The sequence below is a fragment of the Protopterus annectens genome, chromosome 7.part0 (genome assembly GCF_019279795.1).
Source record: "Protopterus annectens isolate FY-2018-M chromosome 7.part0, PAN1.0, whole genome shotgun sequence".
NCBI classification, from domain to species: Eukaryota; Metazoa; Chordata; order Ceratodontiformes; family Protopteridae; genus Protopterus; species Protopterus annectens.
Window position 1 is genome coordinate 306554348 of NC_056739.1, and position 14689 is coordinate 306569036.

Genomic DNA, 14689 nt, shown 5'->3' on the forward strand with positions numbered 1-14689 from the left:
ATGGGTCCAGAGCCGCTGAGCAGGCATCGGCTTCCGAGGGTGTTTTCAGACCTACATAATTATGTCAAGCCAACCACAGCTCCAAAGACAAAGAAACAAGTACAGCATTCTCCTGGACAGACTTCCATGCCTTAACAGATGCTTAAAATGGCCAAAGACCCAATTACTTTGATCAAGGGTTCCCATCCCCCTCCTGATAAGAGGCCTAGGCAAGAGACAGAATACGACTCTTCTGATCAGGTTTCAATTTCCTCTATTCCTCTTCTGAACAGGGATACTCTTTTCCTCCCTATGAGGATTCTGATGCTGAAGAATCTATTCCTTCAGCCTCTCCTCCTGAGGATTATTCTTTTGGGGAAACCCTGCATACCATGAGGGATCATTTTCACTGGGAGAGCCAAGATTACTCAGAATCTAATAAAAGGCTCAGACACTTTATTTTACTACCTCAGCACAGACCTCTGGCTACTCCACCTGTTCTAGACATTGTAGATGATGTATTTTCAGAGTCCGGCCTGTCTCCTGACTCTTTCATCGTGTTTCACTGTTGCAGTCATTACTCTTTGGTTGAATCCCAAAGCCGAGGATGGGTAGCTGGGCTAAACAGGATTAGGAGAGGCTATGAGGCCTTGCAGAACTGCAGTGGCAAAGCCTGCTCTGGATTTAGAGTACAGAGGTTAGTGGTAGTGCTTTGTAAAAGTGTGCACTGAACTCCAAGTTGCAGCCTCTAAGATGTCTTTGATTGGTACTCCTCTGAGGAAGGCTGCTAACGTGGCTGCTGCTCTGGTAGAATGTGGCCTAATGCCCTTAGGCACTGATTTGCCATGCTGTGAGTAGCAGAATCAAATGCAATGGCCTATCCATTTTGAAATGGTCTGTTTTGAGATCGCCTTTCCTTGTGACCCTGCAGCATATGCCATTAAAAGTTGCTCAGTCTTTCTGAAAGCTTTAGTTCTGCCCAAGTAGAAGCGTAGCTGTCTGTGTATGTACAAAGAATGCAGACGTCTCTCACCCTTGTTCTGTGGGTTTGGATAAAAAGGTAGGCAAGTGAATGGTTTGGTTAAAGGCCACACTGGACACCACCTTAGGCATAAATGTAGGGTTCGTCCTCAGAGAAACCCTGTCTGGATGGAAAATGATAAAGGGTTCCACAGCCATGAGTGCCTGTAATTCCGAGACTCGTCTTGCAGAGGTTGCTGCTAGGAGCAGAGCTGTTTTCCAGGACAAGAATTTTGTATCAGCTGTTGAGGCTGGCTCAAAAGGAAGCAGTGTGAGTTTTTCCAAGACATAATTGAGGTCCCATGCAGGTACTGGTGCTCTCCTTGGAGGTCTTATGTTTTTGGCCCCTCTGAGGTACTGCCTTATTAAAGGATGAGAAAAGATAGGTGGTTCCGTATTGTAATGGGCTGAAATGGCAGAGGTATGAATCTTAATTGATGAAATGGATAGGCCTTTGTCCAGCATCTCAGTTAAGTATAGTAAAATCTGAGGAACATTTGGTACAAACCTGTCAATTCCTTGTTCCAAGCACAGAATCTCTTCCATTTTTCTGCATAAGATTTGCTGGTACTAGGCCTCCTGGCCTCCAAGATAACATCCATTACAGCGTTAGAAAGAGGAATGTTCTGAATGGCTACATTATCCGCCATGCTGCCAGATTTAAGGTCCTGAGGTGGCTGTGCAGGATCAGATGGTTTTGTTGAGTCAGTAAGTGAGAAGTCTGAGGCAATGTCCAGGTTGGCCCTTGAGACAAGTTCTTTAGGATTGGGTACCAGTGCTGGCGTGGCCAGTCTGGGGCAATCAGAATCATTTTTGGCTTCTCTTGTCTGACCTTTAGGAGTACCTTGGGGAGGAAAGGCATATACTGATAGGTTTTTCCAGCTGAAGGATAGGGCATCCACTTTCCATCCGTGCTTGTGATAAATCCTTGTGCAGAATATCTGCAGTTGGCAGTTGTGAGGGGAGGCAAATAGATCTATGTCTGGGCATCCCCATTTCCTTGTTATCATGCTGAAGACTTGTGGATCCAGTTTCCACTTGTGGGGATCCATGAGGTTTCTGCTTAGTTCGTCTGCCAGAGTATTTATTTTTCCTGGCAGAAATTGTTCTTGCAGGTGAACTTGATAAGTCAATGCTGTGTCATACAAAGTCATGACTTGTCTGCAGAGGGGGTAGGAATGTGTGCCTCCCTGCTTGTTTATGTACCACATGACTGTACTATTGTCCATCTTTATCAGTAGTTGTCCTGGATGAAGTAGATCCTTGAAAGATGTCAGGGCATTCTGAACAGCTAGCATCTCTTTTTGATCGATATGAAGATGCATCTGTCTTGCGGGCCATGTGCCCTGAATACAATTTCCTGCCATGTGGGCCCCCCAGGCATAATCTGATGCATCCGTTGTTAGTGTCTGCCTGGCTGTGGGTAAAGTGAATGGCTGTCCCTTATTGTGGTGACAGGCCTATGCCCACCATCGAAACTTCTGTTGCAGGCAGGGAATGAGGGTAATGTTTCCAGGCTGTGGCAATGTTGATTCCAAACACTTTTTAGATACCATTGTAGTTTCCTCATATGCAGTCTGGCATATGGAATTAGCAGAATGCAGGATGCCATGAAGCCCAAAGCCTGCAGAATTTTTCTTGCAGATAACTGGGTCTTGTTGCCAACATTTTGAAGTAAGAAGTCAGTTGCCTTTGTCTGGCCTGAGATAAGCCATCTGGGCAGTTGTATTTAAGCTTGCACCCAGGAATATTATCTCTTGAGAGGGTACTAATTTTGATTTCTTTTCGTTTACTGTGTACCCTAGGCAAATTAGTAATCTTTTTACAAACGCCAGATGCTTTAGTAGAATGTCTTTGTTCTCTGCTTGAATAAGGCAGTCGTCCAAGTAAGGATATATTTGAATTCCTCTGTCTGCAAAATGCAATTACTGGTGCCAGGCATTTTGTGAAGACCCTGGGCGCAGTAGATAAGCCAAAGGGCAGTGCAGAGAACTGGTAGTGCATTGAGCCAGCTATAAATCTGAGGTATCTTCTGCAAGATTGTCTGATTGGGGCATGCAGGTATGCCTCTTTTAGGTCCAAAGTTACGAGCCAAGCCTTCTTGCCCAGCATGGGCAGTAGCTGCTGCAGAGTCAACATTTTGAATTTTGGAACATCCAGAAATGTGTTTAGAATAGACAGGTCCAGTATTGGTCTCCAGGCTTTGTCCTTTCTGGGCACCAAGAAAAGTCTCAAGTAAAATCCTTGTCCCTGCTCTTGTTGTGGTACTTGTTGAATGGCCCCCATGTCCATAAGGGATGAAACTTGCTTTTGTGCCTCTGCCCATTGTTTGTGTGGCAGGTCTGGCATACCTTTTGCCCTTGGCAGGGTGTGAAAGTGGAACCTGTAGCCCTGAGACACTATGTTCAAGACCCATTTGTCCTGGGTAATCATGTGCCAATTGGGTGAAAAAAGTGCTAGTTTTCCCCCCCCGAGGGGGCTGCCAAAAGATAAGTGCTTGGTTCTGGCAGAGGAAAGTCACTGGGACCGTTTCCTGCATGGTTGTGATTCGTCTTCTCCGCTTTTGGAGGTAGAAGCACCCCATTGTTTAGGCCTGTATGAGCCTTGGGGCTGGGATATGCCTCTGGGGCGTCTGTATCTGCCTCTTTGTGGCCTGACACTGGAAAGGACCAGTTCTTTGTAGGCTAGTTCCTGCTAAATCTGGGTGGCTGCACCTGTAAGAAATCCAACTGTCTGCATAGATTTCGCTTTGTCCTCCATTTTCTTCAATGCCTCTTCTGCTTTACCACCAAAGTATCATGTTGTAATGGAGCATCCAATAATTTTGCTTTAACATGATCAGGCAGATTTTGTTCCTTTAACCAAGCATGCCTTCTAATGACAGAACCCGTAACAGCGGCCCTGCAAGAGGCCTCCAGTGAATCAAAACCACATTGCAAAGTATGTTTTCCCACTTGTTCAGCTGCATGCAATAAATACTGCATTTCCTTGTTATCTGAGCATTCAAAATTTGTCAACATTTTCTGTTTAAGCAGTGACATTAAGTATTGCTGATATTTAAGCATATGAAACTGACAATTTAAAGCCCTTACAGCCAAGGTAGCAGAAGTGTAAACTTTTTTCCCCCATCTGTCCAGCGCCCTAGAATCCCTATCAGTGAGGACAGGTTTTTTTTGCAGTGGAAGCCTTGACCCCTTTGGGACCCTGAGTTACAGTTTCTGGGTCAGCAGCAGGGTTTTTATATAAAAATTTATGAGAGTAATGACTGCACCAGTGAAACACGATGAACATCATGTGTATTCCAAAACTCATCTACAGATTCTTATAGGAGTGGCAATGCTGAGGGATGATTGGGAGGGAAGACGAAGACGTCTGAAAATGTACAACACAGATGCGGAGTTATGGTAAGAACATAACTTTTAAGTCTGATGTTGTCCTTTCTTCCTCACTGATGGGTCAGTCTCTCCAGCTACATAATTCCTGGAAGTCCCTTAAGGAAGGATATGTCAGAGCACTGTCGAGCCAAAGGAAGCCTTGCTTCTGGAGACTATGTCCAATTTGTAATGTGCAACAAAAGTGCAACTCATTAGACCCATTATAGAGTACAATGCTCCTTTTGGAATGTACCTCACAAGACATCTAGAGGAGCTGGAAAGGCCACAGAAGTACCTCACAAAGAGGATTACTGGCCTCAAACAAATGCCCTACACTGACCGACTCAAAAAACTCCAGCTTTACTCCATAGCATATCGCCTACTCCGAGGTGATCTCTGCCTACCATATAAAGCTATGTCAAACTCAGAGCCGTTGGACATGCTACACCTAAAGAAGTCCCAATCCCTCTGAGCTACACACTCTATGGAACTAATCCTTGTCACCACAATAAACAGGACATGCTGGAGGGATAGATTCCTGTCCCAGAGACTTCCCATACTCTGGAAAAGGCTACCCATCTATGTCAAGCAAAGTTTATTAGCACTCAAGAAAAATTTTGATAGTGGATGGGAAAAAGGAAATACACCCCAGGGATCACTTCTGTGTCTCTGCTCGACAGTGGCACAGGAAAATAACTTTCTTGGGTGGCATAAGCCAGGAAACCTCTTTGGCTAGGCTTACGTAGGCCCTTGGGCCAATAGCATAGTACCTACCTATGATTCTTTGACCAAGTGGTTCCAGCACAGATATCATCAACCAACTAACAGTCTAGAGGAAAAAGCGGATGAAGTAGCCATAGATCTGTCGAAATGAGCACTAGGAGGACTAGGTAATTCCAAACCTTTTTGAGAATAAATCAGCGAAATACAGTTAGTAATCCATCTGGCCAGAGTAACTTTGAAAACTGCTTGACCAAGTGGTTAGAGGAAAAGGATACAAACAGCTGATCAGACTTTCTGTACTGTTTTGTTCTGTAAAGATAAAAAAAAAGTAGCTGCCTATGAACATCAAGAAGATGCAGCAAATATTCAACCTTATTAATAAAGCTCGGAAAGAAAACTGGTAACTAAATGGACTGATTAATGTTATTCTCAGTGGCCATTTTAGGAATAAAGGAAGGGCTAAGGTAAGGTGGCCTAGTCAATAATGCCTAAAGCTCAGAAATTCTTTTTTGCTGAAGTGATAGCTACCTAAAGAATTGTTTTCCAACAAAGAAACTTCATATCACAACTGCTAGCTGGTTTGCCTGTGTGGAAGTTAGAAATGGTTGCCAACTGAAGTTTAACAGTAGAAAAACTAGCTCCTCCTTCCTTAAAATGGGTAGAGAGAAAGAAGAATGGTCAAAGTGGGGGCTAAGAAATACTCAATATTCTCTTTTGGAGCCCAAACAGCGAATCTTTTCCATTTGCTTTTATCGATTTTCTTTGTGGAGGCCTTCTGGGAGGGCAAAATAATGTCACAAGCTGGGGAAGCTAGCCTGGACCGTCTTACTATCACTGGAATTGGAGAAACCATGCGGTCAGTTTAAAGGCATAGAGACTGGGATGTTGGCTTTCTGATGGGCTCCAGTATCCATGGGGGATATTTCAGGTAAGACCACAGGATGGGGAACCATACCTGTAGAGGCCAGAAGGGGGCAATGAGGATGAATGAGCTCTTCAGCCTACTTGCTTTCTGTAGAAACGTTGGTATCAATGGAGGGGGTGGGGTAGGTACAGAGAAGATCTGGGGGGGGGGATTGGGGGGCAATCGTGAATCAGAGAATCCCTTGGTGACTTACCCAAACGGCAGATCAGAGCAAAGTACTTGCTGCACTTGTTGGTGAGGGGAAGAGGCAAACAGGTTGCAAGGCTGATCCCAATTTGCTACCGTTTGATCAAGGGACCACTCGTGAAGAGTCAGAATGGACCTGCGGAGTCTGCCAGCACGTTGGTTTTCCCCGGTATGTGTGTTTCATAGTTTCATAGTATAGTACTAGGCTATCTGCCCTGGGGCATTTGTAAGCCTAGCCATAGTGATGTGGCTTTTGCCACCCCATGAAATGGTACAAAAATGTACAGAATAAATCTAGAATACTGTGCCTCTGTCTAGTAGTGACACAGTGAAGGTCCCCTTATATAATAGAATTAGTTTACTGTGCCCCTGTCTAGCAGTGACACAGATGTGACCCATGGGGTAAACTTACGATCTCCCATCCACTCATCAAGATTTCTCTTGAAGAGAGTCAGTGAGGGGCTCTGCCTAATGCGAACTGGGATCCTGTTCCAAAGCATGGGAAGCCTCTGGGTTATGAATCTATCCCTGTTGTGTTGCAACTAGAAAGTGGTCAGATGAGATCACCCATTCACAGACTCTCATGGCCCCTCTGCACAACAAGTATAAATGGGTTCCTCCTTATTTGTTGATTTACCGGGTCTACTTCACCCTGTCGAAGGCCGATATATCAAAGCGGATAGTGTCGGCACCAAAATGTCGAGAGCGAAAGTCATCGCACGTGTAAATGGAAATCTACGTAAGGGGAGATTTCCATTTACTGCAATGTAGTGCGATCTCGGAGTTGGTATATTTAAGTAGCGGGGGTGTGGTGGGTGCAGGGGGGCTTGCCCCCCCTGCATAGACCAATTTGTGTTGTGTTTGGGTGTTTTTTTTTTTTGGTGTGTGTTCGATGTTCGGGGGTCGACATTTTTGTGTCTATTATTACGCTGTCAACAGTTTGAGTTTTCGACAGCGTAATTTAAACGCGATTTACCAGACTGCTAACACGTTGTCCATATGGACTGCAATAGTCCCCACAGGGAGAATGCCCTGAAAGGCTTGCACTGTTAGGAGGACCACTCTCATCAGCTTGATCTCCACGGGGGACCACAGGCCTTGGACCATCTTTCACTTGAAATGCCCCCCTACCCCATTTGGGAAGCATCCGTGGTCATGGGGGGGGGGGGAACGGCCTGCCCAAAAACAGGTCATCTGCCTGTACCCACCATCGAATATGATTGTTTGCAAATTGAAGTAAGGTTGGTAGGAACAGATACAGGCAGGTAAAGAACAGACCACTGAACCACCAACATCCACTGGAGAATTCACATGCAAAATCTTGCTAGAGGACTAGAATAATGGCAGGGGATTGGCTCCTTGCCGAAAAGTGCAGGTGTCATCTGGCGCGCCTGTATTTTGATGCGATAGTATGCATCCTGAAGATCTATAGAGCACATCCAATCTTCCTTGGGTAGAAGGGGCAAAATGGACTAAACAGTAATCATGTGGAACTTCGACTTCTTCACATACTGGATCGGATCGCTTAGATTCAAAATTGATCTTAAGTTCCCTGTTTTCCTTGACAGCAAAGAGAAGCAGGAGTAAGTTTTGAATTCTTTTTGTTCAGTTGGGACCTCTTGGATGACACTTTTGTAGCAGCTTTTAGACTTCTGGAACTGCATACTCCCTCTTACTGGGTGGAACGTCAGGGACTTTCCTCCTTCATCCCAGAGGTGGAAGGGCAAAGTGAATGTAATGATCTCTGGATATTATATTTAGCACACTAGCGTTGTTTGTGGGATTTGTCCAGGTGTTAAGGTGACAGGAAAGACTACTCCCGATGGCCTCCACAAATGGACAGTCGGGCAGGCTCTATCAGCGCTCCTGAAGCGCCATCAGAGAAACAGTCTCTGAAGCCCTGGTTCTGCAGACCCCTCTGCCTCTGGGGTGACATCCACCATTGAAACCTCCTCCTCTGCCTCTGGAGGAAGTATCCCCACATGCATCCTGAACCAAGTTTTCATCCCTCCTCGCTGGTTTCTAGAAAAAGTCCTCTGAGGGATAGAAAACTTGACTCCCAAAACAGATAGGGTTTTTCTTTCCTAAGCTCTGCAGGCAACCGTATCTTTCACCTATGGTCCAAACAAAGAGGAACGATCGATGGGGGCATTAAAGGATGCCTTAAAGGGTTCCAAAAAGTCGAATAGCCTCATCCAGGCATGTCTCCTTATGGCTATGCCTGAACTGGCTGCTTGTGAGGTACCCTCTCTGCTGTATGGGAGATCAACCTCATCGAAGAATTAGCAATAGATGAGTGAGTAGAGAGTTGTGGAGAGACCTTTTTGAGGTCCTCTGCTGACATGGTCTCAGAAAGACAGTTTGAGAGCTCCTTGAAGTGAGACAAATAAGAGTGAATGTGGCACATAGATGCACCTTCCGAAAGTGTCCATCGCTCGCTCTGGACTCCCTGTTTGGTGGATGGACAGAGGAGCTCTGCTCAGCTAGCTCCTTTTTTTGTGGCTGCTGCCACAACAATGGCATCAACTGGGACACCATTGCTCCAATGTGTTCTATCTGTTTGGGGGACTAGAAATTTATTCGGTCCCTTGGGATGGGCAAATGAGATCGGAGGAGTTGGGGATGGTGTAGAGCATTATGAGTAAAGGGAGGAGCTCAGGACTAGGATCAAAGTCTTGAAAATGCGGCCGAGTCGGTTCAGAAGTTCGGATTTGAAACCTATCAGTGAGGAAGAATGAAAAGGATATCAGATCTCTCTCTTTCAAGGAAGGCAATGCATAGACAAACTCCATGTCTCCACAGCTTCCACCAAAAAAACAAAAAAAAACTGCTGGTCTTATTTGTAATCCCATCTGTGTCCCAAGTTGCTGATACCTTGAACATTGCAAATTCCCCACATCTACTGTGGTCAACCTTTGACCACACTACACCAAAGTATATTCTGCAAAGCCTCCTTTATTTATGCTCTATGGAGCAGGACCTACCAGAAGAGGGTCAGAAAGATAAATGATCTTTATTTCTTTAAGCTGCCAAGCAGCAAAAAATACCAGCTTCTTCAAGCTAAACAAACCAGACAAACTGTCTACTTTTGTAGCTCCAAGAAGTGACAATAACCAACTGCAGAAGACCTGAATTTGAGATGACCCTCCAGCCAGAAGGCTAGATGCTTTGAAAGTATAGCACGACCAAATTTTAAAGATATTAAATTACAAATGAGCCATCTTATTTCTTAGTTATGTAGAAACTGTCTCCATGAGCTCATGTGTAAACATGCATATTTTTCTAAATGTGCATACATAAGCTCTGTGCAAAAAAAAAAAAAAACTAACCACATCAGCAAATCAGTAGGACACAACTCTAATTTCTTGTATTGTAATGAAATGCCAAAGGAAACTAGCAGGGCAAATGCTTGCCTACCTGTCTTCTGGGGAATCATTTTCAGATTTTTTCTGTTTGACATCCCGAGGTGAGGCACGCATTCTTTTTGCTGGCGGTGTTGCACCTCTGCCATAATCATCTTCTACGAAGGAAGAAAAAAGTCTTGAATTCAAAAAAATAAGATTTGTTTCCAACATCTTGAAACACTAAGGCACATACTATATGAACACAAAAAAAAAAAACAAAAAAGGGGGGCAAGACCCCCTGTACCCCCTACTACCTAAATATACCAACTCGCTGATTGCACTACAGCGAGGGAAAGGGAAATCTCCTGTTCCGTGCTGTATGCAGATGTCCATGCAGAATTTCAAAGTTCTAAAACTTCGATCATTTGGTCTCGACCACATAAATTTCAAGGTTTTAGGATTTTGAGACTCTGAAGGGAACACACACACACACACACACACACACACACACACACACACACACACACACACACACACACACACACACACACACACAAACTTTATGCGTGTCTGAGAGTGAGTGAATTGTAACACATATGATGTGCATTTTTATCATTTTGTCAGGCTTTATGTTCTTCACAGTAAAGCTGCCAATTTAAAAGATATGACAACTACCACCAACAGAAGTGTAACTTAAAGTCACAGCCACATAAATATTTACTGTAAGCCAGTATGCTGGGGCAATACCAGTTGCGAATAAATCTCACCCTTTCCCCAAAACAATCAACAAGTAATGATCTACTGTGGAAATTGACAGTAATTTAGATACAGTGGTTCTCAGCAGTTTTTGAAGACTAACTGAAAAAGGGGCACACTACAGCCAGTGTTGAGAAGTACAGGTCCCACCAAATACCACGGTATCTGCTTGATACGTCCAAAAGGAACTTAGTCTTACCTCCCCAAAAGAGTTAATGTCCTTCTCAATCATACATATACATTAAATTTAAAAACTAGAAGGCACACTGTACTGAATGGAGCACCATCATAAGTTTATCTATTATTTGCATTCCTTGTTGGTCATCATGCAAGGGCCTTTGTCCCATGAGAAAATGTAGCTCAACATTGTTCAAAATTTCAGCTAAAAAAGGCAGTTAAACTTTTAAAAGTTTGCCTTGTTTTAATACAAGGGAAGAAAAATTCCTCCATCCTAGAAGGATTATTTAAATCCTACAAAAGTTTACATAAACTTATGTTTTTGGAAAAACTTGAAATCACTGCAAGAGCACCACCTATTTTTGGTTGATGCATCTTCATTCAATTTTTTAATCTGATATTTCATTTCACAAAGAGCAACGCATGTTTATTTGTTATGTTTCATGTTTTTAATACAAAGGTAGATATTGTAATACTTTTTTCAGATTGTATCTTTGTCCTAAATTTAACAACATTTACTTATTCCATTTTCTTAACACGAGCCGGGGGGGCATCAAGGATCAATTTTTGCACCATGACTATTGTCCATTTTTATAAATAAGCTGCCTCTTAAACCGCCGCATCTACAACTCCAACTTTTATGCTGATGACATGGTTATCTACAGATCCAACCCATCTAAAATCAACTTCAAGCCAACCTTCTACAACTAAACAACTGGCTTTGTTCTAAAAGAATATTCTTTAGCCTTAAAAAAAGTTCATGCTGTTTGGTACAATGAAAAAGACTCACTAAATCCACTAGCCATTTCCACAGAGACCAGACCTCCTGTTATCTTCTATCGCAGCTCTTGGTATTCTACAAATTCTGCTCTCTTTGCTGCTGAAATTTCCCTCCATACACTATGTGGGTGGCCACGGTGGTACAGTGGTTAGCACTGTCGCCTCACAGTAAGAGGTTCTCTGGTTGGATCCTCGGCTGGGGTGCCTTCTGTGTGGAGTTTGCATATCCTCCCTGTGGTCGCGTGGGTTTCCTCCCACATCCCAAAGACATGCTGTAGGTGGATTGGGCACTCTAAATTGGCCCCAGGTGTGACTGTGTGCATGTGTGTGCCTTCTGTGGAAGGTTGAAGCCTGGGCTGGCAACTCGACACCTTAAAAAAACTCCACTGCCAATCATGAGCGGACAGGTGATCCGCTGTGGCGACCCCTAACCGGGAAAAGCCAAAAGAAGACTAGTATACCCTATGTCCGTTCTTTTCGCTGGACCACATTTGCCTCACCTACAATACATGCATTACACATTGTATACTCCTGAACCTACTTCTCTTTAAACCATCTTGTAAATATATGTACATATTTTACATCTATGTAATGTCACTTTTCTATGTTTAGTTAATCTTACTTCACTGTATCTGTAAATGATCAAATCTGATCAGAGCTTTACCCTGATAAATAAAACTTAAAATAAATACATTTTATTCAAATAAACCCATAATTAAAATAAAAAGCATAGTACAGTGCAGCAATATGTACTATGTAATACAGTGCCCCTATTACATTACCTAGCAAACAAACGTTTTAACGATTAACCAAGTCCACAGACCATTTTCTTATACACCAGATTATCCAATGCTTTTAACTGTACCACATTGTAAAAAAAAATCAGATACTTATGTCATTATCAGTACATTTACAAGACCAAACCAATAATAAAAAGGATATTAAAAAGTCACCATAAAACTTTAGTAAGCTCTCGAACAGCTCCCAACATATCTAAACTAAACACAGTGGCTTTAAGGGTATAATGACAAACCTTTGACAATAAAAGGCCACTTCTTCTCAGAAGTTACTAAAACAACCTTTAGACATTTTAAAAAACAGTCCCTTGAACATCTACTTTATACTATTCCATATTTATAAAACATTCCACACCTTAATATACCTATAACACTACATCACTTGAACACTTAACCTCCTTTATACCAAATTTGCCTTGGCAGACATGTTTTTTTTTCAGCATAAAGCTTTGTAAAAATATTGTACATTTCCATTTTAGCCCCATCTCCACTTATGCTATACTTTGTTTCATACACTGAAAACGAGAAAATGGGCCATACAAATCACTTCCATTCTCTTGCATGTCTCAGTGATACCAGTACAATGCACAGACTAGATCAGTTCTGCTCTTTTCTCGGGTTCACTACATAATCTCGAAATTTTGAAATATAGAATTTCAAAATCTCGAGATCATATAGCTGAAACCCCTAAATACCGAAAGACCAGAAGTGCGAATTTCAAAATCCCAAACACTACACTAAACATACACCACACACACACACACACACACACACACACACACACCTTCACCCAAAATGCAAACCTGCACTACATACAATAAAGGGGAGTCAAGCCCCCCCTGCACCCCTCATGTAGTGTGCTGTGCCCCACCACCACCACCCTTAATATTCTAACTCCAAGGTCACACTACACAAACACACAAAAACACCACCACACACCTACATTCCCCTCACACACACACATCAGTCACAACACACACACTAAAGCCCCTAACCAACACACAAACACAGATACTTACCTGCCATTCCACCTACCGCAACACCAGAAACACTACTTCAACATCTTCGAACTTCGGGATTTTGAAATTCACGTTTCTGGTCTTTCGGTATTTAGGAGTTTCAGCTATATGGTCTTGAGATTTTGAAATTCAGTATTTCAAAATTTCGAGATTATGTAGTGAACCCCTTTTTCTCATGACAATCCCAACTGGGTTACCTAACATACATTTCTACAGTCCTCAAAATGTGCAATTTCTGGAAAATCAGTAGGTTGATAAGACTATGGCATTATTTACAAGTTACACTGTGCATCAATAAAGGTGCTACAACCTATTTTGCGGTAGCAAACTAGATATACTTCACCTCCTCTTGAGACAGCATCTCAACGAGGTAGTCATCTAGGTAAGGGTATATGTAAATTTACTTTGTTCTGCATTACTCTTACTGGAGCCATGCAACTAGTGCAGCAGTAATTCTGAAGGGAAAGAAGGTAAACTGGTATTGATGGCTGTCTGTGTTGAACCTCAGGAAGCATCTGCCAAATTTGTAAAAGGTAAATGTGAAGATAAGCCCTCTTGAGATCCAAAATCATCATCACAGCCTGGGGCAACAGGAGTCAATGCCAGGGCTTACAATGTCAACAGCTTTAATTTCTATACTTTGAAGTCAGTACTAAGTTTTGAAAGCTCCAGGATGGGACTACAGTGTCTTCCTTTTTGGAGGCCAGTAACAGCCTGGAAAGGGGGGGGGGACTGTTTTGCTCCTTTCTGGGAGCAGGGTTGCATAACTCCTATTAGTAGGAGTTCCCAAATAAAAAACTAAATGTAGCTGATCTTTAGGCATTGGTGGTACCCGTTAAATTTGGTTTCTTTATGAACTCGTTTGCAGCCTAAAGAAATTATTTCTAAGACCCAGTCACCAAATCCCACAATCTTTGAAATTAAGGTGGGGCTGGGGTGAAGATTTGGGTAAAATGAGGGAACATTCACAAACACAACTGTTCCCTAGTGGTACAGGACCCATGTGGATCCAACAGGTTTTCCCCTAATTGCCACCCAAGCATTTTTTTTCTTATACTGGCCCTTTCCTTTTGCTCCCCTACCTTTTACTTGCCCATGACAATAACATTCAGTCTCAGAGGTACAATTTCATACGTGGGCATGGATGACTGGGAGCTACTCAACACGGTGTACATCTTTGCCCCTTTCTGCCATTTTATTAAATAATTCACTAGTGAGGAACCCAAAGAATAGCACATTCTCTAGAGTTGTACCTGGTCTATATTACACCGTCTAACTCGCAGGAGTCTGAACATTGTAATATTGAACCCAAATGTCTGAAATACAAAAATAGCGAAGCCACGGCACACCGATTTTTTTCCCAGGGGGAAAAAAAAATTGGTGGACCGTTTTCGCGGCTTTGCTATTTCCTCAACTGTGGTGCGATCTCAGAGTTGGTATATTTAAGTAGGGGGTGTGGGGGACGAAGCCCCCCACTTTAGTTTAAGTGCTTTTCTTTTGTAACGGAACAGCGATTTTTTTCCCCCTGGGAAAAAAATCGCTGTTCTGTGTTTTCGTAATTATTGCGTTTCGAACTTCATGGTTCGATATTACAACGTTCGAACTCCTG

General features: G+C 43.0%; 1 protein-coding gene across 1 annotated transcript in view; it reads right to left on the reverse strand.

Annotated features, from left to right (window-relative positions):
• The window catches only part of NUCKS1 (nuclear casein kinase and cyclin dependent kinase substrate 1), a 927319-nt gene that overhangs the window by 820784 nt on the left and 91846 nt on the right, over positions 1-14689 (reverse strand). The window contains exon 3 of the mRNA XM_044076829.1: positions 9625-9727. Coding sequence (XP_043932764.1) covers positions 9625-9727 — 103 coding nt within the window. The remainder of the gene's footprint in view (positions 1-9624; positions 9728-14689) is intronic.